The sequence below is a fragment of the Herpailurus yagouaroundi genome, unplaced genomic scaffold (assembly GCF_014898765.1).
Source record: "Herpailurus yagouaroundi ecotype Mexico unplaced genomic scaffold, PumYag 183, whole genome shotgun sequence".
In the NCBI taxonomy this organism is placed as follows: Eukaryota; Metazoa; Chordata; class Mammalia; order Carnivora; family Felidae; genus Herpailurus; species Herpailurus yagouaroundi.
The window spans coordinates 1,323,700-1,350,600 of NW_024412414.1; the positions used below are offsets into that span (position 1 = coordinate 1,323,700).

Genomic DNA, 26,901 nt, shown 5'->3' on the forward strand with positions numbered 1-26,901 from the left:
ATTTGTTGGTGGGTGAGCAAACAGTGGAGACTAGAAGCTCACTTCTTCCATTTGCTGTGTCTTCATGGATCTTTATATGTACCTGGTCCCTAGTCAACATTGTGGAGCAAGATTGGAGAGGATAGAGAGGACACAGTCCCTGATCCCTGAGGGGTTTACAGTCTAGTAGGGAACAGTTGACTACCTTGAGACTGGGATAACCAAGGGCTCATTAATGGAGCAGGCCACTTGCATTGCACAGAGCGTTTTGCTGGGATTCCACTGGGGAAGCCTCCTTGGAACAGTAGCAGGAGGACCACACCTCCCAGTTTCCCCAGGGCCAGTCCCAGTTTATACCTGCCAGCCCGGAGGAATTGTTAATAGCATCCCCTTTCACTCTCAATAGTGTCCAGGTTTGCGTGATCAGTTATATGACCATCCAGAGGGCAGTTCACCCTCCCCATGTTCCTCTCTGGAGCTGAGCAAGTCTCTTGTGCTGCAGGGGCATTTGCCACCAAGGCTCATAGACTCACAAAGCTGACAGAGCCCATGAGGAGAAGCCACCCAAAGTTCTCACTTTACATGCAGACATGGAGGCAGGCATTTGCTAGGGGGCCATGCTATTTGAATAAGGCACAGAACACCTGTGTTTTTCTTGGAAGAGAGCATTGCACCTGTTTTTCACTGCCTTTTCATTTCAGCAGGATTTCAACTTCATTAATTCATTAAGTAATTCAGTAAACATTTATTAGCACTTGCAGTGTGCCAAGTTGGCTGCAGGGATGTAGAAATGGAAGAAATCTCACTCCCTCTAGTCTCTAAGGTATCTTTGGTCTAATGGAAGGGGGCAAAAGCTTTAACAACCCGCTGTAATCCAGCTGGATTGGTGCAGTGTGCTAGGGAGGGGGCACTGTGGGAGTCACTGGGGTACCAGGAGAGAGTGTGTCACTTAAAGGGGCCTCATAGGAGCACCGAGGAAACTCAGATGCCTGTGACTTCAGGCTGCACTCATTACTTCAAAGAGCAAAAGAACCCCAGGGTTCTGACTCCATCTGGGCTAAGATGATGATCATGCTTATTGATGAGTCCACCCTGCCCATTTGGTTCCATGCTATTACTCTGAAAGTTGCTGTTATGTGACTAAGTACACACGATATATGAGGTCATATGTCTATATTTCTTAAAAAGCTTTTTCAGCTGTGTAAAAAAAAACGTGAGCTTACTTTTCTTACCAAAGGCAACGGGTATTAGAGAATTGTCCTTTCCCATAAAGTTGCAATAATGCTTCATTTTCCTGGCAACCTCTTGTCTGGCAATTGCTGCAGCCTGGATCATAGCTGAGAACCAGGATGTAAGCAATTAAAGAACCCCATGAACAGCCAAGCCAAGAGAGGTCTCTCTATGTCCAAATACCAAACATGCCCTCTGGGACTAGGAAAGCCCCTTAGTAATTCAAGTCTTATTTTGTCTTACCTAAACGCAATCTTAGAAGCTAGACCTAGAAATCCAGAAGTCCACGACAGAGTCCTGTCTAATATGGTAGCCACAAGCCACAGATGGTTACTGAGCACTTGCAATGTGACAAGCCCAGATGGAGATGGGCCATAAGTGAAAATGCATGCTGCATTTCAAAGACTTGGCATGGAAAGAAAATGTAAAAATTTCTCATGAATAGTTTGATTCTATGTTAAAACCATCATTTTTTGATATATTGGGTTAGATAAAATAGTTATTAGGATTAATTTCACCTTTAAGAGCTTTTTTATGTGGCTACAGGAATGTTTACAACCACATGTGTAGCTTGTATTTTATTTGTGCTGGACCATGTGGTCTAGAAGGTGGCATCTTCATAAGGGAAGCTCACAGAGGCAGTTTGACAGTGTGGTAGAAACCTGGAAAGCTATTTAAAAGGACATCATAACTCAAAAAGCACAATTGTCTTGGGGACATTTAGCATAGGGATAAGCAGACCAATACATTAAAACAGCTTCTGAAAACAGTGCTGTGTTCTAGTCTAGTCATTGATATTGACCAAGAAGACTGACTTGCCATAAAAGTGACAAGGTAATAACCCCTTCTGTTTGAGAACACAGATTTCTGACTAGACAAACTCCAATAAATGAGGAAATATCAACTTTATTGTAGGTAACACAATTCTCAAATGTTGACTTTAGCTGCCAAGTTAAGCATCTTGGAATATTTTTACATGAAATCCTAAGGTCCAGAAAATTGGTTCATCGTAGATTCTTGGACCATCAGAGCTGCAAGGGGCCCCTGAGAATACTTGCTGATTGTGCAGGCTGGCCTAGGCTAGGAAGGGGCCATAGAGCCTTGGGCTAGTCCCTTCCCTTTCTGGGACTCAGTGTCCCCATCTTTATAGTGACATGTAAGGGCCTGCCTGGCTTCCACACACTCCCATCCTGGGACTTTTACAATCCATTCAACCTTTTCTAGGTCTGTGTGTTTGGGGCTAGTTATGACTCATCAGCAAAATCCATGGCAGTCTAGAAAAGCTGAGGGTGGGGATTAGGGTGGCCTCCTCCCACAAAGTTCCCATCACTGAGAAGCTTGTTAAATGGCTTCCCCAGGCACCCATCACCTTGGAAGGAGCCACCTATCAGAGTGACAGGCAGGATGGCAGTCCTAGCTTTTACAGCCCTGCAGCCAGGCTTCTCACTAAATATTTCTATCAAGGCAGCACTTTGGAAGTGAGGCAACACCTCAATTTAAATGTTTTATTAGCCAAGAGTGCCACCTCAAAACCTTATTGGAAGCAGGCTGAGTATAAATTACAAATAAATAAATAAAATTAGCCCAGAAGCAGCAGCTGGGGCCAACAACCAGAAGGATGGTTGAAGCTTTGCTATTAATTGGGGCATCCTTTACAGAAGTCCTGACTGCAGGGCAAAGAAGAATCTATAGACTGACTTCGTCACACTTCAGAAAATCTGTCCCCCATCCATCCCATTCTCTCTACTTGAGGCTTCAATTCCACTGAAGAAAATTTTTTCTGCAACTGCTCTGTATTAAGCAGGAGATATAGAAAGCAAAGATCCTGCCTTGGAGGGGCCAGTCACATTGAGAGATAAAGAAAGTACAAAATGGCCAGGCCCAGGGTGGAAAGGACAGCAATGGGCCCTTATGCTGGTTTAGCATGGAGAGCACTTCCCCTGGCTGAGGAAATCAACAAAGGCTTCCTGGAGAAAATGTCAGACCCTGACTGTCATGAACTCCGAGATCTGAGCCTCATTCCACATGCCTCTGAAATGCTGTAGCAGAGCTAGAGGTTAAACGGTGGGGCAGCCCCAGCAAAGGCCTCGCTGTCCTACAGAGGGCCTCAGAGCCAGAATGGCCTTTCAGGGTAGTCCCGAACTGAGGCAAGAGGCCTGGGCCTTTGTGCCCTACAGGAACCAATCTACGTAAGCTTGATCACAGTTTCTCATCTGAGATGTCCTGGCAGCTGTAGGGAACAAAGGGACTCTGGGGAATGCATATAGAGGGGGACTGGCAGCAAGGACTCCAAAGAGGCCCTTGTCTATCTAGTTATTCATAATGCAACAAGCATTAATTGAGCACCTTCTGCATGACAGGCACTCAGACACCAAAGAGACCAAGATCCGGTCCATGCCCTTGAAGAGCTTACAGTCCAGTGGGGGAGACAGCCTCATATGCATCCAGTTACTTCATAAAGGGCTAACTTTTGACTTCAGGCTACATAGAGAGCAAGGAACAGTTTTACTTCCTGGAGGGAAGCCCTCCCACAAGGGGACATTTGAGTCAGGTTGGGCTGATGTGCAGGAATTCCCTGAGTGCAGGGGGAGAGGGCTCTGTCCCAGGCAGAGGGGACAGCACATCCTCCAAGCTGGAGCAAGGCCTAGTTGTTGGTGGGCTGAGCCAGTGGCTCCTGGGCTCCTGGCGGGAAGGCAACAATGCTCTCCCCCTTGGCCTCTCCCCAGCTGCTGACCCGCATGGACGACAAGATGTCTAAGATGAGCCGAGCCCTAGTGGGGATCAAGAAGCGGTTTCAAAAGACAGTGTCACAGTTTATGAATTCTGTCTTGTTGGCAGCAGGTAAGGAGCAGAAAAGTAGAGTGATGCCTGTCAGATAACTTCCTAAATCCTGGGTCACCTGCAAGGCATCTCTGAGGACAGCTTTTTACCACCTGGGGAGGTGGGTGGGCAGGGCGACCTCCTCATCAGTAGATGGGGTAACAAGGCTCAGGCTCCCGAAGCAAGGGTACTTGCTCAGGGCCGTGTCTCAAGTAGTGGTGGCCTTTGCCACCTTCAGTTTTCTGAGCATGGTCCCATGTGTCCTCAGTGTCTCCTGTGGTTGTCTTATTTTCCTGGACCTCCCATCATTGTTCTATAACTCTCTCTGTCCCCATCTGGTTCACCTTTCAGCTCTCCCATATTGCCCGTCATCCATTTGTAGACCCTGTTCCTCTCCTTGCGGACAATCTCAGTATAAGGGAAAAAAGCAGCCAGCTCACCAGTCTGTCCTTGTTAGGCTACAGGGTTCCCCCTGGGGCCAGACTGGTGACCTCAAAACTGCTCCCACATCTAGACTTTCTTCCTGCTGATGGGCCTGGGGACAGAGGAACAGTGACTTCCATTCCATGCCACCCTGGCTGGGCACCAGGGGGCTGTGTTCCCAGGAGTTTTTCCTCATCCCTAAAGACTCAGTTCAGCTGTACTCCTCCTCCAGAAAGCCTTCCCTGGTTCCCTAAGCTGAATGAGTCATATGCTCCTTTGTGTTCCCACAGCATATGTAAAATGTGCTCTAATTATAAATCTTACTACCAACATTATGAATAGTTCTTTGCTTTTCCATCCCCCCTGTATCCCTGCTAGGAGTTCTCAGAGGTAGGGAACCCTGTTTTGGGTCATCTCTATATGTCTAGCATCTAATAAACATCTGGTAAGTGAATGAAGGAATGAAAGGTCCTGGGCCTCAGAAGTTTTCAAGTCTAGTAGGAGAAGCAAAACAAGAATACAAATAAACACAACAAAGAAAGTAGATGGAAACTACTTAAATCTGGAGATATAGGGAACAGCATTCTCAGGGAAGAGAACAGCATGGATGCATTGTATACCCAGCCTCTATGAGTGCTGTGGAGGACACAGAACTGAATGAAATGCAGGCTCCTTGGCAGAAGAGGGATCTCAGCTGGGTCTTGACAAATGAGTAGAAATAAGATTGATTTGTTCTTACATTTCAGCCAGTATTTACCAATCCACTAACTGTACTGGGGTGGAGTTCTATGCCAGACAGCAGAAGAGAGGCGACCTGGCTTGTGAGTGTGTGAGAGTGGAGGAGTGGAGAGGAAGATGAGCTGAAGGGCTGCTCATGTGCAGAGCCTCATAGCAGGGCGGGGAAGGCCGGGCCATGAGGGAGAGTGACAGCCATGTCTTCTGTTAACAGGCCTATTCACCATAGAATACCCGGTTAAGGAAGAGGCACAAAGCAATCGAACCAAGGTAAAATCGGGTACCTATGTCCAGCGAGGCCCCAAGCCAAGTTTATACTCAGGAGAAGTCCTTTTATTACGCTCTCGGTCCGCCCGACCTGAATCCTCAGTTGGAGAGTCTTCGAGGGAAGAGCATGGGTCCGTTTCCGTGAGCCCCACTTGGAGGAAGACCATCAAGACTCAAGCCAAAGCCATGATCACACCCAGGTAGGCTTGGGCCTTCATTGCTTCTGGCCTCCATGTGTCAGACATGGTGATGGGCGGTGGGCACACCATGAAGAACGAAACAGATGAGGCCCTTCCCTCTTGGAGCAGAAATTTTAGGGGTGTGAGAAGATAGACAATAAATACAAGAAGAGTTGAAGTCATTTTAGGTAGTGATATAGGCTAGGAAGAAAGTAAATCAGGGTCACCTTAAAGCAGAGGTTGGCAACGTAGGGCCATTCACCAAATCTAGCCCCACCGCCTACCTTTTTATAAGTGAAGAAGAGTTTTTAGCTTTTTAGATGCTTAGGGGGGAAAGATCAAAAGAAGAGTATTTTATGACATGTGAAATGATATGAAGTTTAAATATCAGGGTCCATAAGTAAGGTTTTGTTGGAATAGCCACACCCACTCATTTACATATTGCCTGTAGTTACTTTCCCTAAGACAAAAATGTTGAGTAATTATGACTAAGACCACCTGGCCTGCAAAGACTAGAATATTTACTATCTGGCCCTTTATGGAAAATTTTGACTAATGCCAGGGGTGGAGAGTGACTGGGAAGTCTGGGGAAAGTGCTAAATTAGATAGTCAGTGAAGGCAGTTCTGAGGAGGTGATATTTAAATTGGGACCCACGATGGGCATTGAGGAGGGCACCTGTGGGGATGAGCACTGGGTGTTGTATATGAGCCATGAATCATGGGAATCCACTCCCAAAACCAAGAGCACACTGTATGCACTGCATGTGCATACTTGACAAGAAATTTAGAAGCTAACTTGACAAGAAATTTAGAAAAAAAAGAATAATTTTTACTATATTACCTTAAAGAAAATAAATGAGGAACCATGACGAGAAATAGGTAGGCACAGAGAAGGACAGGGAAGGGTTAGCAGGCAGAGGATAGAGCAAGTATAGAGACCTGTGACAAGAACAAGTTAGGTATGTGCTAGGGAAAGTAAGAAGGCCAGTGAAGAGCATGTTGATAAAGAGGGGAGATGGCTGTAAATTGAGGACAGAGAGGTAGCCAAGAGCCACATCAGGTGACCTTGTTAGTGTTATAGGAAATCATTCCATAACTTTAACACAGCAAGTGACACCATCAGATTTATGGGTTTTTAAACTTTAAAAAATAGATAAAATACATGTCTTTTCTATTTTTCTATTTTAATTTTATATACTATCAATTAATATATATTTTCTATATATATAAAAATACATAAAAATGAACAAATCCTGAGTGTATATAGCTTAGTGCATATCACAAAGTGAACATACCCTATAATCAAATCAAGAAATAGAACATTACCAGCTCCTTAGAAATACCCTCTTGTCCCCTCCCACAGCTTCCTCCCCAAAGGGAAGAGTTCTAGCTTTGTAGATTAGTGTTTGTGTTCTTTTTAACTTTATTGAAATGGAACTACAGTATTCAGTATGTAACTGGCATCTAGCCTCTTTTGCTCAACATTATAATTATGAGTTGTGTGTAGCAGTGTTTTGCTCATTTTCATTGCTGTATGATAACCTATTTTTGAATACACTACAAATTATGCATTCTAATGTTAATGGATATCTGGGTTGCTTACAGTTTTGGTAATGGCAACTGCACTAGTGTTAGCATGTGTCCTTAATTATTGTTGGTATATGCCTGGATGTGATATTGCTGTCCTAGGGTGGTAGGTACATGTCCCACTTCTTGTGGGACTGCCCATATTCTAGAGTGGTGGTATTGAGTGTCACTCCCACCAGTTCCAGTGGCTCCCCATCCTCACTAATGCTTGACATTGCCAGTTATTTTAATTACAATATGGATTTTCATTGTGTTTCCCTGGTGACTGTCGAGGTTGAGCACCGTTTTGATTGTGCATTGACCACTTTGTATATTCTCTTTTATAAGGTGCCTGTTTAGCTCCCTTGTCCGTTTTTGTACTAGTCATTCACCTTTTCTTGATTTATATTTTGGAGTTCTTCATATGTTGTGGGTACAAGACTTTTGTCCATTATACACGTTGCAAACGATCTTACGTTTACTCTGGTAATGGTGTCTATTGAGGAACAGAAGTTGGAAAATTTTAATGTCCGATTTTCAATATTCTTCTTTATAATTAGCTTTTTATATCCTATTCAAGAACTTTCCTATTCAGAGAACATGACAATATTCAACAAAGTAACTTTCCTAGTTAACTTTTTTGTTTTAACTTTTACATTACATCTGTCCTCCACTTGGAGATTTCTGTAGTGATGTGAAATAGGAGCCAACTTTTAATCTTTTCCATCTATATCTATCTATATCTATATCTATATCTATATCTATATCTATCTATCTATAGTTATCTATATCTGTCTTACTGATCCAGCATCCCCTTTTGAAAAGATTGTAACTTCCCTAAGCTTTTTGGTGCAAAGTTTGTCACAAATTAAGGGGCTCTATGTGTATAAATTAGAGGACGTTTTCTGGACTCCTTATTTTGTTTCCTCTTTTTCCAGTCTTTTACAAATACCAGGCTGTCCAATTAATTATTATAGCTTTATAACAAGCATTGATATACAGCAGAGTATGTAGTAATACTTTGTTGTTCTAAATTGTTTTGCTGTCCCTTGTAGTTTATATTTCCATATAGGTTTAGAATCACTTTGCTGGTAAAAAATGTATCTTGGCATTTCAACTGGATTGTTAATGTCTTTGTAATATTGTAGTATTTCAATCTGTGAGTAGTATAGCTTTTTATTTATTTATGTCTTCTCTAATCTCTCTCTGGTTTGTAGTTTTCAACACAGAGTTATGTGTCTTTCATCAGGTTTATCTTAAAGTTTTTAGTAGTTTTTGTTGCTATTATAAATTATGTTTTTAATTTAATTTTTTAATTTGTTGCTGGTTATATAGAAAGGCAGTTAATTATATTATAATTTAAATTTATTTTTAATTTACTTACAGTAAGCTTTACTCTTTTTGGTGTATAAGTCTATGAGTTTTGACAAATGGATGGAGTTGTATAACCACCACCATAGCCAAGACATAGAACAACAGAACAGTTTTATCACCTCCTACCCCCGACACGCACAAATTCCCTCATGCTGCCCCTCTGTAGTCAAACTCTTCACTCACCCTTAATCCCTAACAACCACTGACCTGTTCTTTGTAGCTATAGTTTTGTATTTTCTAAAATGTCATATGAAAGGAATTATACTGTGTATGGCCTTTTGAGTTTAGCTTCTTTCACTTAGCATAATGCATGGAAGATTTATTCATGTTGTTGCATGTATCAACAGTTCATTTCTTTTTATTGCTGAGTAGTATTCTATTTCAGGGGGCCCCTGCACTACTCCCACATTCAGAGATTTACCAGAACTCATGGGATTCAGCATATGGAAGCATTCATGTATAAGGTATTATAGTGAAAGGATACATGATAGGATCAGCAAGGGTAAAAGACACAGGTAGAATCTGGATAAATCCATACACAGACTTCTTTATGCTCTCTCCCTCCTGTGAGGGGATGCACCAAGCAAGCTCCTTTCTCTAGCAGTGAAAAATGTGAAAAATGTAGTAATGTATGCAATATCTCTGCCCAATCATGCCCATTAAAGACTCAGAACCCAAGGTTTTTATTGAGTGATAGTCACATAGACACTCTCTGCCTAGCAAATATCAAAATTCCAGACTGCTAGAAGGAAAGCAGGTGTTCGACATAAATCACATTGTTTACACAGTGTGGGCATAGCGTAGGAAATGGTTCAAGTGCCAGGTTTCTAGACATCGGCAAAGGGCCAACCTTGTAAGCAGGTCCTTCTAAAGATAGTAGCCTTCTATGTTAACTCTTTTGTGCATGTATTGCATGGCCTGGATGGATAAAAAGATAATTTATCCATTCACCTATTAAAAGACATTTGGAATATTTTCAGTTTTTGGTGATTATGAATAAAATTGCTGTAAATACCCAAGAACTTTATGTGATCATGGGCTTTCAATTTACTTAAGCAAATACTTAAGAGCTAGATTGCTGGCTCTTAGATTGTAAATCTATGTTTAACTTTATAAGAAACTGCCAAACTGCTCAAGTAGCTGTACCGTTATACATTACTCTCAGCAATGTATGAGGGTTCCAGTTGCTTCAAATCTTTGTCAGTAATTGGCATCCTCAACTTAAAAAAAAATATTTTACGCATTCTAGGGGCACCTGGGTGGCTCAGTTGGTTAAGCGTCTGACTTCAGCTCAGGTCATGATCTCATGGTCCATGAATTCGAGCCCTGAGTCGGGATCTGTGCTGACAGCTTGGAGCCTGGAGCCTGCTTTGGATTCTGTATCTCCCTCTCTCTGATCCTTCCCTGCTCACACTCTGTCTCTCTGTCAAAAATAAATAAACATTAAAAATTATATATTTTACCCATTCTAATAGATGTGCAGTGATAGCTCATTATCATTTTAATTTGCATTTCTCTAATAACTAATGATGTTGGGCATCTTTCCATGGGCTTACTTACCATCATTTGGTAAAATGTCTGTTCAGATCTTTTGCACATTTTCAAATTGGGCTATTTGTACTGTCAAGTTTCGAGAGAGTTCCTTATTCTGGATATAAGTCCTTTATCAGAAACTTGACTTGAAATATTTTTCCCAGTCTGGCTTGTTTTGTTTTGTTTTGTTTGAGCAAATTTATTTTGATGTAGTCTAATGTATTTTTTTTTCTTTTCTGGATTGTGATTTTGTTGTCATGTCTAAAAACTCTTTGCCAGGGCGCCTGGGTGGCGCAGTCGGTTAAGCGCCCGACTTCAGCCAGGTCACGATCTCGCGGTCCGTGAGTTCGAGCCCGGCGTCAGGCTCTGGGCTGATGGCTCGGAGCCTGGAGCCTGTTTCCGATTCTGTGTCTCCCTCTCTCTCTGCCCCTCCCCCGTTCATGCTCTGTCTCTCTCTGTCCCAAAAATAAAAATAAAAACGTTGAAAAAAAAATAAAAATAAAATAAAAATAAAAACTCTTTGCCTAAGCCAGTGGTTCTCAACCAGAGACAATTCTGATCCCCAGAGGACATTTGGCCATATTTTGAGAGTTGTTTTTTTAAGTTTATTTCTTTATTTTGAGAGACAGCATGCATACACATGTGTGTGCATACACATGAGTGAACAGGGGAGATAGAGAGAGAGAAAGAGAATCCTGCATTGACAGTGCAGAGCTTGACATGGTTTCTATCCTACCAGCTGTGAGATCATGACCTGAGCTGAAATCAAGAGTGAGATTCTTAAGTGGTTGAGTCACTCAAACACCCTGGAGACATTTTTTAATCGTTACAATGTGAGAGGGATTGCTACTGCTATCTACTGAGTAGGGGTCAGAGATGCTGCTAAACATCCTACGATGCACAAAACGACCTGCACCACCACACACAAGAAAGAATTAAGTAGTCCAAAATGTCAGTAGTGCTGACTGAGAAAACCTGGTCTAACCCAATGTCACAAAGTTCTCCTTCAAAGTTTTATAGTTTTATGTTTTGTATTTAGGCCTATGATCTACTTTGAACTAATGTTTGTTTAAGGTACAAAGTGCAGGTTGAAGTTTATCTATTTTGCATATGGATATCCAGTTGTTCCAGTGCCATTTTTTGAGACGATGTCCTCTTCTCTGCTATGTTGCCTTGGTACTTGTGTAAAAAATCAATTGGCCATATATGTGTGGGTTTCTTTTTATTTTCTTAATATGGTGAATTATGTTGATTTCAAATGTTGAGCCAGCCTTGCATTCCTGGGATAAACTCCACTTTGTCATGAGGTACTATTATTTTTCTCTTTTGCTAGATTCAATTTACTAATATTTGGGGGAGAAGTTTTACATCTATAGTCATGAGGTTATTGGTCTGTAGTTTTCTTGTAATGTTTCTGTCTGGTTTGTCAGGGTAATGCTGGCCTAATAAAATGGGTTGGGAAGTTTTCCTACCTCTTCTATTTTGTGTTGAATTGGTATTTTTTTTTTTTCTAATTTACCAGTGAAACCATGTTGCCTGCCATTTTCTTCATTAGAAAAATCTTTAAAACACACTTAATTACTTAAATAAATACAGGACTATTCTGGTCATCTGTTTCTCTTGAGTGAATTTTGATAGTTTGTGTCCTTAAAGGAATTGACCCATTTCATCTAATTTATTGAATTTATATGCATAAAATTGTTCATTAATATTCCCTTATCATCTTTTTGATGTCTGTAATGTCTTTAGTGAGAGCCCCTCTATGATTTCTGATGGTTATTTGGATCTTCACTTTTTTATCTTAGTCAGTTTGGCTGTAGTTTTGTTAATTTTATAATCTTTTCAAAGAATCAGCTTTTAATTTCATTGATTTTTCTCCATTGTTATTGTTTTCAATTCCATTATTTATGGCATTTATTTTTTATCTTCCTTCTGCTTGTTTTGTGTTTAATTTGTTTTTTACAGTTTCTAAATTGTAAGCTTGGATTATTGGTTTGAGGCCTTATTTTCTAACATGTAAGTAATTCTGCAAACTTCCTTCTAAACACTGTTTTGCCTACATTCCATAAATTCTGCAATGATGGATTTTAATTTTAATTTTCATTTTGTTTGAAATATTTCCTAATTTCCCTGTGATTTCATCTTTGGTGCATGGGTTATGTAGAAATCCAATCTCTAATTTCCAAATCTTTGAGAATTTTCTAGATATCTTTTTGTTATTGATTTTAGTTTGTTTCTGGTGCAGAGAACATATTTTGTATGATTTCTGTTCTTTTGATTTGCTAAGGTTTGTTTTATGATCCCTGAATATGGTCTATCTTGGTAAATGCTACATGTGCACTTGAAAAGAATTGCATTCTGCTCTCGATGGGTGGAGTCTTCAGCAAATCTTTCAATAGAGGATCATTTACAAATGTCAATGAGGTACAGTCATAGAGTTGTTTAGCTCTTCTTATCCTTGCTGATTTTCTGTCTTCTTACTCTGCTGGTTACTGAGAAAGGAATGTTTATGTCTCTGAGCATGATTGTGGATTTTTTTGCTTAAATTCCTTAAAATATGTATAACTGTTGAAAGCAAAAGTTATAACATTTTTGGGGTGTTTCAATCTATGTTTTCAATATCTTCAAATTTTATCATATTTTTGTTTCATAAATCTTGGACCCATGTTGTTAGGTATAGCACATTTGATTCTTTTAACATTATGTAATGTCCTCTTCAGACCTAATAATTTTTTTGTTCTGAATTCTACTTTGAATAAATAATAATAACAATAATAATAATAATAACAATAATAATAATAATAATCCCACTTCAGATTTCTTTCAATTAGTGTCTGGTATAACTCTTCCATTGTTAATTTTATTTTTATTTTTTATCTTTTGTTTGTTGAAGTAAACTCTAGACCCAACACGGGGCTCAAAATCACAACCCCAAGATCAAGAGTCACATGGTCTTCTGACTCTGCCAGCCATGCACCCCTCCATTCTGTTACTTTCAATCTATCTGTATCTTTATATTTAAACTATGTTTCTTGTAAACAGTGTATAGTTAGGTCTTGTATTTTTATCAATATGACACTCTTTTAATTGGTGTATTTAGACCCTTTACATTTAATTAATTATTGATATAGTTAGATTTATGCCTACTATTTTATTTTTCTGTTTATATCCTGTTTTTGTTTTGTTTTTGTTTTTGTTCCTCTCTCTTCTCCTGCCTTATTTTGAATTACTTGAATATTTTTAGTATTCCCTTTTAATTTGTGTATTGGCTTTTTAGTGTATGTCTTTATGGTTTAATTTTTCTTTTTTAGTATTTGCCTTAGGATTTACATTCTACATGCTTCACCCTAAACAGTCTATCTAGATTTAATACTGCCATTTTGAGGGAAATGTAATAATTTTACAACTATATAAGTCTTTTTATTCTTCCCCCTTTATACTATAGTTGTTGGTATATTATGTCTATGTCTATGTATATGGAAACACTTCAACAATGTTATAATCTTTGCTTTCATTGGTCATAAATTCTGAAGAACTCAAGAAAAATATATGCTTTATTATATTTACTCAGATATTTATAATTTCTGCTGCCTTTCTTTAATTTCTGAAGTTCTGAGTTTCCCTCTGAGATCATTCCCTTTCAGCCTGATGAATTTCTTCTAGCATTTCTTTTAGAGCAAGTCTGTTGGTGATAAATCTTTTTTATTTTCCCTCACTTGATCATGTCCTCATTTTGCCTTAATTCCTGAAGGACATTTTCACTGGATAAAAAATTCTGGTTCAATAGTATTTGAATTATATTTACTCAGATATTTATAATGTTCTTCTTTCAGTACCTTAAAGATGTTGTTCTCCTGTTTCATAATCTCTATAGTTTCTGATGAGAAACCCATAGTCATCTAAATTGTTGTTCCTCCATATGTACTGTGCCCATGCGATTGCTGCCACTGCCATATGAGTGCAATTCTGCTGCTGAAACTGGCCTTGTGGAAGAACCAGGAGAGGAAAAAGAAGACATAAAAAGATGATTCTCTTCACACTCCCAGAATTACGGGGATCTATTTTCTTCTTTCTTTGGCTAGAAAGAAGGTTTCTCCTCAAGGATTTTATTAACCAGTTCCATTGTTCACTTCTCCAGATTCAGTTCACCCTCAAGTCCAAGCAGGGATATATAAGAAAGAGAAAGACCAGGAAACTCACCACTACACACTGATTGTTCCTTAAGTTTTGACTCCTTGCTCCCTCCTCTCACAATCTACCTGCTATTATTTATCTTTCAAAGGCACCAGGTAGTTTTAAAATATTCTTTCTAGAATTGTAGTCAATGGGAGAAAGAAACTACAGTGTGCTTACTCCATCTGAGTAAAAACTGGCAGCCACAATTGAATTCTGCATATTGACTTTTTACCCATTGATCCTGCTCAGTTCACTTAATAGTAGTTTTATCAGTTGATTATTTTGGATCTCCAGCATACATAGACTTGTTATCTACAAGAGTAAATTCTTCTTTTCTAAATATTATACGTTTTTATTTCTTTTATTGCCTAACTGCACTGGTTAGATCTTCTAAGACAATTTTCAAAAATAGTTACAAACAGAGAAGGAGGGAGGCAAACCATAAGAGACTCTTAAATACAGAGAAAAAACTGAGGGCTGATGGGGAGGGGCGAGGGGGGAAAATGGGTGATGGGCATTGAGGAGGGCACTTGTTGGAATGAGCCCTGGGTGTGTGCAAGCGATGAATCATGGGAATCTATCCCCCAAACCAAGAGCACACTGTATACACTGTATGTTAGCCAACTTGACAATAAATTATATTTTAAAAAAAGGAAGTGGTAATGATAGGCATTTTGGTTCATTCTCCTCTTAGAGGAAAGTTTTTCTGTATTTTTTCTATTATGCTGTAGATTTTTTATAGAAGCCCTTTATTAGATTAAAAATTTATCCTTTTAGTTCTAGTTTACTAAGAATTTTTTTTTATCCTGAGTCAATATTAAATTTTATCAAATACCTTTTCTGCATCTGTTGAAATTTAGCATGTGCTTTTTCCCTTTATTCTATTATTGTGGTAAATTTTATTGATTGCATTTCAAGTGTTCAACTAATATTGTATTCCAACATAAATCTAACTTGGTTTTTATATACTATATCCCCTTTATGCATATTGCTAGATTTGGCTTGCTAATTAATTAATTAATTTATTTATTTATTTTTCTTTATTTTTTAAAATTTATACCCAAGTTAGTTAGCATATAGTGCAACAATGATTTCAGGAGTAGATTCCTTAATGCCCCTTACCCATTTAGCCTATCCCCCCTCCCACAGCCCCTCCAGTAACACTCTGTTCTCCATATTTAAGAGTCTCTTGTTTTATCCCCCTCCCTGTTTTTATTTATTTTTGCTTTCATTCCCTTATGTTCATCTCTTTTGTCTCTTAAAGTCCTCATATGAATGAAGTCATATATTTGTCTTTCTCTGGTTGACTAATTTCACTTAGCATAATACCCTATAGTTCCATCCACATAGTTGCAAATGGCAAGATTTCATTCTTTTTGATTGCTGAGTAATACTCCATTGTGTGTGTGTGTGTGTGTGTGTGTGTGTGTGTGTGTGTATGTGTGTGTGTATACACACACATACCACATCTTCTTTATCCATTCATCTATCGATGGATATTTGGGCTCTTTCCACACTTTGGCTCTTGTTGATAGTGCTGCTATAAACATTGGGGGTGCATGTGCCCCTTTGAAATAGCATACCTGTATCCCTTGGATAAATACCTAGTAGTGCAATTGCTGGGTCGTAGGGTAGTTCTATTTTTCATTTTTTGAGGAACTTCCATACTGTTTTCCACAGTGGCTGCCCCAGTTTGCATTCCCACCAGCAGTGCCAAAGAGATCCTCTTTCTCTGCATCCTCGCCAACGTCTGTTGTTGCTTGAGTTGTTGATGTTAGCCATTCTGACAGGGGTGAGGTGGCATCTCATTGTGGTTTTGATTTGTATTTCCCTGATGATGAGTGGCTTGCTAATGTTTTATCTAGGATTTTGGTACTTGTGTTTATGAGAAATATTGGCCAATATTTTTTTCCTTTCTTGTCATGTTCTGGTCAGTCTGGCTTCTTAAAATAATCTGGGAAGAATTTCTCATTTTTCTATTATCTGCTATTTGTACACTTGAGTTATTTCTTCCTTAAATATTTGATAGAGCTTACCAATAAAGTCATCTGCCCTGGAATTTTCTTTCAGTGGAAGTTTCAAGTAAAACTTTTATTTTTAATAGATATAGGAGTATTCAGATTTTCTCTCTCTCTCTCTCTCTCTCTGCGCGCGTGTGTGTGTGTGTGTGTGTGTGTGTGTGTGTGTGTGTGTGTGTGTTTATTTTGGTAAGTTCGATTTTCCTAGGAATTTACCCATTTCATTTAAATGTTTAAATATATTGCAACAAAGTTATTCAAAATATCTTCTTGTGATGTTTTAAATGACTGTAGAATATATAGTGATACCTCCTTTTACATTTATGTGTGCCTTTTTTCTTTTTTCTTCATATATTCACTTAGGATGATTTTCCTTCTGCCTAAAGAACCACCTTTGGAATTCCTTTAGTATGTCTGCTCTTGCCTAATTTTTTGTTTTTTGTTTTTGTTTTTTGCCTTAATATGTCTTATTTCACTTTCCATTTTGAATCATACTCTTGTGATTGGCAATTATTTTCTTTCAGCACTTTAAAGATGTCTCTCTGTTGTTTTATAATTTTCATCATTTCTATTAATAAGTCAGCTCCCAGTCTTATTGTTGCTTATTGTTGAAAGTAATGAGCCTTTTATTCTCTCCACCTTTTTTTTTTTCTCTCCACCTTTAGTTAGTGGCCTCTTTTAGCACGTTTTCCATGACGTGCCAAAATGCAACTTTTATTGTATTCATCTTGTGTGTAGTGCTTCTTGACCTGTGGCTTTCAATGGTTTTGGAAAATTCTCAGCCATTATTTCCTTTTCTCTCTCTCTCCCTTCCTTCTTCCTCCCTCCTCCTCTTCTTTTCCCTCTCCTCTCAGCGTGGGACTCCAGGTATATCCACGTTACACCTTTTCACTAGGTTCCACGCATTTTTTTTCTATGCTGTATTTTAAATCTTTTTCTTCCTTCTATACTTATGTCTAGATATTTTCTTTTCTTATACTTCTTTAACTTTATTTAAATCCAAGCTAGTTAACATATAGTGTAGTAATGGTTTCAGGAGTAGAATTGAGTGATTCATCACTTGCATATAGCACTCAGTGCTCACCCCAACAAGTACCCTCCTTCGTGCCCATCACCCATTTAACCCATTCTCCCACCCACCTCCCCTTCAGCAACCCTCAGTTTGTTCTCTGTATTTAAGGGTCTCTTATGGTTTGCTTCCCTATCTGTTTTTATATTATTTTTCCTTACCTTCTGTTTGTTTTGTTTCTTAAATTCCACATGAGTGAAGTCATAAATGTATCTTTCTCTGCCTGACTTATTTCACTTAACATAATAAACTTTAGTTCCATCCACAGTGTCGCAAATGGCAAGATTTCATTCTTTTTGATTGCTGAGTAATATTCCATTGTGTATATATACCACATCTTCTTTATCCATTAATCAGTCTATAGACATTTCAGCTCTTTCCATAATTAGGCTATTGTTGATAGTGCTGCTATAAACATTGGGGTGCATATACCACTTCAAGTCAGCATTTTTGCATCCTTTGGATAAATACCTAGTAGAGCAATTGCTGGGTCATTGGTAGTTATATTTTTAACTTTTTGAGGACTCTCTGTACTGTTTTCCAGAGTGGCTGCACGAATTTACATTCCCACCAGCGGTGCAAAAGTGTTTCCCTTTCTCTGCACTCTCACCAGCATCTGTTGTTTCCTGATTTATTCATTTTAGCCATTCTGACAGATATGAGGTGATATCTCATTGTGGTTTTGATTTGTATTTCCCTGATAATGAATGATATTGAGAATCTTTTCATGTGTCTGTTAACCATCTGGATGTATTCTTTGGAAAAGTGTCTGTCCATGTCTTTTGCCCATTTATTCAGTGGATTATTTGTTTTTGGGTGTTGAGTTGGATAAGTTATTTATAGATTTTTGATACTAACCCTTTATCTGATTTGCAATAACTTCTTCCATTCCATCGGTTGCCTTCTGGTTTTATTGATTGTTTCCTTTGCTGTGCAGAACTCTTTTATCTTTATGACGTCCCAGTAGTTCATTTTTGCTTTGTTTCCCTTGCCTTTGGAGAAATGTCTAGTAAGATGTTGCTGCAGCCAAGGTCAGAGAGGTTGCTGCCTGTTTTCTCCTCTAGGATTTTGATAGTTTCTTGTCTCACATTTAGGTCTTTCATCCATTTTGAGTTTACTTTTGTGTATGACATAAGAAAGTGATCTAGGTTCATTCTTCCACATGTTGCTGTCCAGTTTTCCCAGCACCACTTGCTGAGGAGCATCTTTTTTCCATTGGATATTCTTTCCTGCTTTGTCAAATATTAGTTGGCCATACATTTGAGGGTCCATTTCTGGGTTCTCTATCCTGTTCCATTGATCTATGTGTCTGTTTCTGTGCCAGTACCCTGCTGTCTTGATGATTACAGCTTTGAAGTCCAGAATTGTGATCTCTTCAGCTTTGGTTTTCTTTTTCAACATTACTTTGGCTATTGGGGGTCTTTTGTGGTTCCATGCAAATTTTAGAATTGTTTGTTCTAGCTCTGCTGGTGTTATTTTGATAAGGATTGCATTGAATGTGTAGATTGATTTGGGTAGTATTGACCTTTTAACAATATTTGTTCTTCCTATCCAGGAGCATGGAGTCTTTTTCCATTTCTTTGTATCTTCTTCAGTTTCTTTCATAAGCTTTCTATAGTTTCACCATACAAGTCTTTTAACTTGTTTGGTTGGGTTTATTACCAGGTACTTTATGGATTTAATGCAATTTAAATGGGATCAATTCCTTGATTCCTCTTTCTGTTGTTTCATTATTGGTGTATAGGAATGCAACTTATTTCTGTGAATTGATTTTATATCCTGCAACTTTGCTGAATTCATGTATCAGTACTAGCAGGGTTTTTTTGGTGAAGTCTTTCAGGTTTTCCACTTAGAGTATCATGTCATCTGTGAAGAGTGAAAATTGACTTCTTCCTTGCCAATTTGGATGCCTTTTGTTTGTTTTTGTTTTCTGGTTGCTGACGCTAGGACTTCCTGAACTATGTTGAACCACAGTGGTGACAGTGGACATCCCTGTTGTGTTCCTGACCTTAGGGGGAAAGCTCTCAGTTTTTCCCCATTGAGGGTGATACTAGCTATGAGTCTTCTGTAATGGCCTTTATGATATTAAGGTATGTTTCCTCTATCCCTACTTTCTTGAGGGTTTTTATCAAGAAAGGATGCTGTATTTTGTCAGATGCATTTTCTGCATCTATTAAAAGGATCATGTGGTTATTATCCTTTCTTTTATTAATGTGATTGATTTGCAGATATTGAACCAGCCCCACAGTCCAGGAATAAACCCCACTTGATCATGGTGAATAATTCTTTTAATGTATTGTTGGATTCAGTTTGCTAGTTTCTTGTTGAAAATTTTTGTATCCATGTTCATCAGGGAAATTGGTCTGTAGTTCTTTTCAGTGGGGTCTTTGTCTGGTTTTGAAATCAATGTAATGCTGGCTTCATAGAAAGAGTTTGGAAGTTTTCCTTCCATTTATATTTTTTGTAACAACTTTAAAATAATAGGTATTAACTCTTCTTTAAATGTTTGGTAGAATTCCCCTGGAAAGCCATCTGGCCTACTGACCTGCATTCCAATTTAGTAATTCTCTCTTTAAATGTATCTAGGCTGCTGATAAAACTTATCTCTTGAGTTCTTGATTTCATTTATTCTATTTTTAAGTTCTAGGATTTCCAACTGATTCTTTTAGAGCTTTTTCTCTGATGAAATTTTTCATCTTGTCTCCTATTTTCTTACATGTATTAATCATGGCTACTTTAACACCTTTGTCAGATATGTGCAATATTCCTGTGGGTCTGTTTCTCATAGTTTTCAGTTAAACCTTGATTCTTTATATGTCTGATTTTTTGTGTATGCCAGACATTGTGTATGAAAAAATATAGAGAGAATTTGAGGCTTTGGATAATGCAATGTTCCTTCAGAGAGGACTTACCTTTGCTTTCAACCATCAACCTGGCTGGGTCCATATCACCCTCATCCAGACAGGAATTGAAGCTGTGTTTCAGTCTTTGTGAGGGCTTGTCTATTTCTGTTTCACTTTTACTCTTTAGGTATAGTTCTTCAGGTCCTCAACTAAAAGCCAGGACTTTTTTCAGGGACATCTTCTTTGGTGGGCCTGAGCTTCCATTTCACCCCCCTACAACCAATGAACATGCCAGGAGTCTCCTCACCTTCTCAGCCTGTCATCCCTAGGTTTCACTTTCAGGATCAGAATTTTCCTTGAGGGGTAAAGCTGTCCTATATGTCATACTTACCTTTCTTGTTTTCTCTCTTTTTCCATATCCTGACCTTTCAAGTTCTCACTTATGAAATGCAAACATATTTTTGTTAATTTTTTCTCAGAAGGAGGGTTTGTCTAAACCCCCCTAGTCAGCCATTGTTGGAAGTGGGAACATTTCTGATTGCTTTGTGGGAAAATTATTTTAGGTGGAAAGAGTGGAATCACAGTAGTTAGGAGAATATTTTTGTAATCCAGGTGACAGTGATATTGTGCTGTCAGGGGTAGTAGTAGAAATAAGGAGAAAATTAGACATATTTGTAATAAACAAAATATGTAATAACATATTTGTTAACAGAAATAACTAACTGATAGATGTGGAATAAGAGAAAAAAAAGTATTATGGATGACTTTGAGGTAGTTGTCTTAAATAACTGAATGAGGATGGTGTCATTACTTTGGATAGGGAAGAGTGAGGGCAAAGTAGGTTTAGGTGAGAATAAATGTGCAAATTACAAATATACTCCTTTCAGTATGCATTTGTATCTATGTGAGCAAGGATCCTGACCCAGATGGAGAAAACTCAGGACTTATTCAGAGCCACTGTTATTCAGTGGACCCCTGAGTCCATTTCTCCTTTGATCTTAAAACTCACTCTCCTCATGTGGTAGAACACATCCCTAAAACCCTGGAGTTACAGGAATTAACCAAGTTTATACAACTCTAGGACCTTCTGGTCTAAGTAACTCTAACTCTCAAAACCTCAGTTTCCTTATTTGTCAAATGGGTCTAATAACCCCTGCTCTGTCTACCCTCTCCCTGTATGCTCTTCTAAGTTCCTGGGAAGGGCAACGTCTATTAGATTTGCAGAAGTGCTATTTAAGCTGTAAGTGCTGTAATAACTTAAAATAGTGTGCTTCTGTATTTTCAGATACCTCAGAAACATTGTGGGAAGTGAGGAAGGAACTAACAAATCTGTTTAGTGAACCAGTCCTGCCCTACCATATACCTGGATTAGGTTTTCCTTAGGCAGCAGGCAATAAGGCACCAAGGGGGGAGCAGTGTTTATGTGGGGAGCTGGAAGACAGGATTCCCTCTCCAGAGACAACAGTGAGCAAAGGTGAGCAGAACCTGTAAAAGCCTCTTTTCCTAACCTTCCAGTCTCAGGAGCCATAAACAGAATGCTGAGCAGCAGAGCACTGAGCAGGAGAGGCAGTTTCCAACTCCAACAACTGTTCTATCTTTAAAAACAGGCAGCCCAACTCTGGACAGGAACTGAAGGGATGGACTGCTAGGCATGGGAACTTAAGTGCCAGGCTTTCAGCATTGCAGAGGCCAGAGCTGGCAGGTGGAAGATGAGGACTGTTCCAAATGTGTGGGCCTATCTGAAGAGTAAAGTCAAGTTAGAGTGGGAAGGGGAACAGTTGATGAGACCAGGCTGCAGAGTTTGGATTTGACTTTCAGGGCAAATGACTAAAACCTGGACAGAGAGAGCAATGGGGAGGACCTTCTCATGGGAACACTGACCTGTGGCTGAGAGGAATGTGACCCCACAGGGAAGGAACTGGAGAAGTAAATATCTAACTGTATGGTCCTCTTTACTTCTGATCTCCTGCTGGTGCTCCCACTGGCAAAACCCAACCAGAATTTCTTAAAGCCTGTTTAAGCAAATGTAAATATATTTTACTTCTTCTGTTGCTGCTGCTTCTGCTTCCACTTTTCTTTTGTCTTTCTTTTCTCTTCTTTCTTCTTCAAAAGCATGATATAAAAAATGCTGTTCTGAAACTTTGCCTTTTTCACTTAACACTATATCTTAGAAATTGTCCTATAAATTACTTTTTCTTTTGGCTACATAATATCCATTATATAGATGTTCCATGTTTGATTTGCCCAATTCTGTATCCCTATTCTGACCCATGGGGAAAGCAACAACCACATATATTCATCATTTCACATTTATACAAATATAGCTGTAAATAAATTGCTAAAGATGGATTTGCTGGGCCAAGGGTCACGTGCATTTAAAAGTTTAAGAGATAGTCCAAATTAATCTCCATAAGAGTAATACCAATTTATATTCTCATCAGGAGAATATGTTGCCTTAGTATAGTTTTAATTCATATTTTTCTTTAAAATTTTTTTAAAATTCCAGTATAGTTAACATACAGTCTTATATTACTTTCAGGTGTACAATATAGTGATTCAACAATTCTTTTACAAAAAATGTTTATTTAGTTTAAGAGAGAGGCGCACATGCAAGCGGGAGGAGGGGCAGAAAGAATCCCAAGCAGGCTCCCTGCTGTCAGCGAGGAGCCCTACACAGGGGACTCAATTCCATGACCATGAGCATGACCCAAGTTGAAATCAAGAGTTGGATGCTTAACTGAGCTACCCTGACACCCATTGATTCAACAATTCTGTAAATCACTCAGTGCTCTTCATGATAAGTGTACTCTTAATCCCCATCACTTATTTCACCCATCCCCTACCCACCTCCCTTCTGGTGACCATCCATTTGTTCTCTATAGTTAGGAGTCTGTTTTTTGGTTGGTCTCTTTTTTACTTTGTTCTTTTGTTTTGTTTCTAAATTGCACATATGAGTGAAATCATATGGTATTTGTCTTTCTCTGACTGACTTATTTCACTTAGCATTATATTCTCTAGGTCCATCCACATTGTTGTAAATGGCAAGATTTCATTCTTTTTATGGAGGTTTAATATTCCATTGTATATATACCACATCTTTATCCATTCATCTTTTGAGGGACACTTGGGCTGCTTTCATAATTTGGCTATTGTAAATAAGCTGCAGGAAAAAATGCTTTTGTATTCTTTGGGTAAATACCCAGTAGTAGAGTTATTGGATCATATGGTAGTTCTTTTTTAATTTTTTGAGGACCCTCCATACTATTTTCCACTGTGGCTACACCAGTTTGTATTCCCACAACAGTGCACAAGCATTCCTTTTTCTCCACACTCTTGCCAACATTTGTTGTTCCTTGTATTTTTTATTTTAGCCATTCTGATAGGTGTGAGGTGATATTTCATTGTAGTTTTGATTTGCATTTCTCTGATGATGAGTGATGTTGAGCATCTTTTCATGTGTCTATTGGCCATCTGCATGTCTTCTTTGGAAAAATGTCTGTTCTCATCTTCTACCCATTTTTTTAATTGAATTGTTTGGTTTTGGGGTGTTGAGTTTGATACATTCTTTATAGATTTTGGACATTAAACCTTTATTGGATATGCCATTTGCAAACATCTTCTCCCATTCAGTAGGTTGTCTTTTAGTTTTGATTGTTCCCTTGGCTTCGCAAAAGCTTTTTTTATTTTGATGTAATCCCAATAGTTTATTTTTGCTTTCCTTTCCCTTGGCCTTGGGAGACATGTCTAGAAAAAGGTTTTTACGGCCAGTGTCAAAGAATTTACTGCCTGTGCTCCCTTCTAGGATTTTTATGGTCTCAGGTGTCATATTTAGATCCTGAATCCACTTTGAGTTTATTTTGTGTATGGTGTAAGAAGTGGTCCAGTTTCATTCTTTTGCATGTAGCTGTCCAGTTTTCCCAACATCATTTTTTGAAGAGACTGTCTTTTTCCCGTTGCATATTCTTGCCTCTTTTGTTGAAGATCAATTGACCATATAATTGTGGTTTTATTTCTGGGCTCTCTAATGTGTTCCATTGATCTATGTGTCTGTTTTTGTGCCAGTACCATACTGTTTTGATTATTGCAGCTTTGTAATATATTTTGAAGTCTGGAATTGTGATACCTCCGGTTGTTTGTTTTGTTGTTGTTGTTGTTTTAAAGATTACTTTGGCTACTATTCAGGGTCTTTTGTGGTTCCATACAAATTTTAGGATTATCTATTCTAGTTCTGTGAAAATGCCATTGACATTTTGATAGGGATTGCATTAAATATGTAGATTGCTTTGAGTGGTATGGACATTTTAACAATATTTGTTCTTGCAGTCCATGAGCATGGAATATCTTTCCCTTTTTTTTGTATTAGCTTCCATTTCTTTCATCAGTGTTTTATAGTTTTCAGAGTACAAGTGTTTGTTGGTTAAATTAATTATTAGGTTTTTTATTATTTTTGGTGCAATTGTAAATGGGATTGTTTTCTTAATTTCTCTCTCTACTATTTCATTATTAGTGTATAGAAATGCAATGAATATCTGTATGTTAACTTTGTATCCTGAGACCTTACTGAATTCATGCATCAATTCTAGTTGCTTTTTTGGTGGAGTCTTTAGGTTTTTCTGTATAATAGCATCATGCCATCTGCAAATAGTGGAAGTTTTACTTCTTTCTTACCAACTTGTATGCCTTTTATTTCTTTTTGTTGTCTTCGAGTACTGTGTTGAATAGAAGTGGTGAGATTGGACAAGCTCATCTTGTTCCTGACCTTACAGGAAAAGTTCTCAGTTTTTCCCCAGTGAGTATGATGTTTGCAGTGGGTTTTTCATATGTAATCTTTATTATGTTGAGGTATGCTTCTCTAAATCTACTTTGTTGAAGATTTTCTTTTTATCACGGATGGATGTTGTACTTTGTCAAATGTTTTTTCTGCATCTATTGAAATGATCATATGGTTTTTATCCTTTGTCTTGTTGATGTGCTATATCATGTTGATTGATTTGTGAATATTGAGCCACCCTTGCATCCCACAATACGACTTTATTGTGGTGAATGATTTTTTAATATATTGTTGGATTCAGTTTGCTAATGTTTTGTTGAGGATTTTGTATCTATGTTTATCAGAGATAGTGGCCTGTAGTTGTGTGTGTGTGTGTGTGTGTGTGTGTGTGTGTGTGTGTGTGTGTGTGTGTTTGTAGTGTCTTTATCTGGTTTTGGTATCAAGGTTATGCTGACCTCATAGAATAAATTTGGAACATCTTTCCTTCCTCTCTATTTTTTCTTCTTTTAATGTTTGGCAGAATTCACCTGTGAAGCCATCTGGTCCTGGACTTTTGTTTGCGGGGAGCTTTTTTATTTTTAACGTTTATTTACTTTGAGAGAGAGAGAGAGCATGAACTTGTACACGTGTGTAGAAGAGGGGCAGAGAGAGAGAGAGTGAGAGAGAGAAAGAGAGGAAGAATCCTAAGCAGGCTCTAGACTGTCAGTGCATAGCCCGATACAGGGCTCAATCCCAAGAACCATGAGATCATGACCTGAGCTGAAATCAACAGTAGATTTAACTGACTGAGCCACCCAGGTGCCCCTGCTGGGAGCTTTTTGATTACTGATTCAATTTTTTTCCATAAGTGATCTGTTCAAATTTTCTATTTTTTTCTGATTCAGTTTTGGGAGGCTATATGTTTCTAGGAATTTGTCCATTTCTTCTAGGTTGTCCAATTGGTTGGCATATAGTTTTTCATAATATTCTCTTTTAATCCTTTGTATTGCTGTGGCGCTGGTTGTTATTCTTTCCTCTTTCATTTCTGATTTTGTCTATTTGAGTCTTGTCTTTCTCTGTTTTTTGTTCTGTTTTGTTTTGATGAGTCTGGCTGAAGGTTTATCAAGTTAATCTTTTCAAAGAGCCCAGCTTCTGCTTTCATTGATCTGTTGTATTGTTTTTTTAGTTTCTGTTTTGTTTACTTCACTCTAATCTTTATAATTTCTTTCCTTCTACTTGTTTGGGTTTTCTTTGTTCTTCTTTTACTACTCCTTTAGGTGTAAGTTTAGGTTATTTGAGATTTTTCTTCTCAAGGTAGGTTTGTATTGCTATATACTTTCTTCTTAGAGCTGCTTTTGCTGCATCCCAGATTTTGTACCATTGTGTTTTCATTTTCATTTGTTTCCACATATTTTAATTTCCTCTTTGATTTCTCAGTTGGCCCATTCATTGTTTAATGCATGTTATTTAACCTTCACATATTTGTGGCCTTTCCAGATTTTTTCTTGTGGTTGATTTCTAGTTTTACAGTGTTGTGGTCAGAAGAGATACATGGTATGGTTTCAATATTTTTTATTTGTTGAGACTTGTTTTGTGACCTAATATGTAATCTATTCTGGAGAATGTTCCATGTACACTTGAAAAGAATATGTAGTCTGCCATTTTAGGGTGAAATGTTCTGAATATATCTGTTAGATCCGTCTGGTCTAGTGTGTCACTCAAAGCCGCTATTTCCTTCTTGATTTTCCATTTGGATGATCTGTTCATTGATGTAAACGGGGTGTTAAAGTCATCCCCTACTATTACTGTATTACTATTGATTACTTTTTGTATATTTGTTATTAGTTGCTTTATGTATTTGGGTGCTCCCATGTGGGTGAATAAATATTTACAGTGATATATTCTTGTTGGAGTGTTCCTTTTAGGATTAATTAGATAG

General features: G+C 38.3%; 1 protein-coding gene across 5 annotated transcripts in view; it reads left to right on the forward strand.

The window, feature by feature from the left end:
* The window catches only part of CUNH3orf20 (chromosome unknown C3orf20 homolog), a 104,841-nt gene that overhangs the window by 53,938 nt on the left and 24,002 nt on the right, over positions 1–26,901 (forward strand). For all 5 annotated transcript variants that reach the window (XM_040491885.1, XM_040491887.1, XM_040491888.1 and 2 more), the window contains 2 exons: positions 3,936–4,050; positions 5,402–5,654. In XM_040491885.1, coding sequence (XP_040347819.1) covers positions 3,936–4,050; positions 5,402–5,654 — 368 coding nt within the window. The remainder of the gene's footprint in view (positions 1–3,935; positions 4,051–5,401; positions 5,655–26,901) is intronic.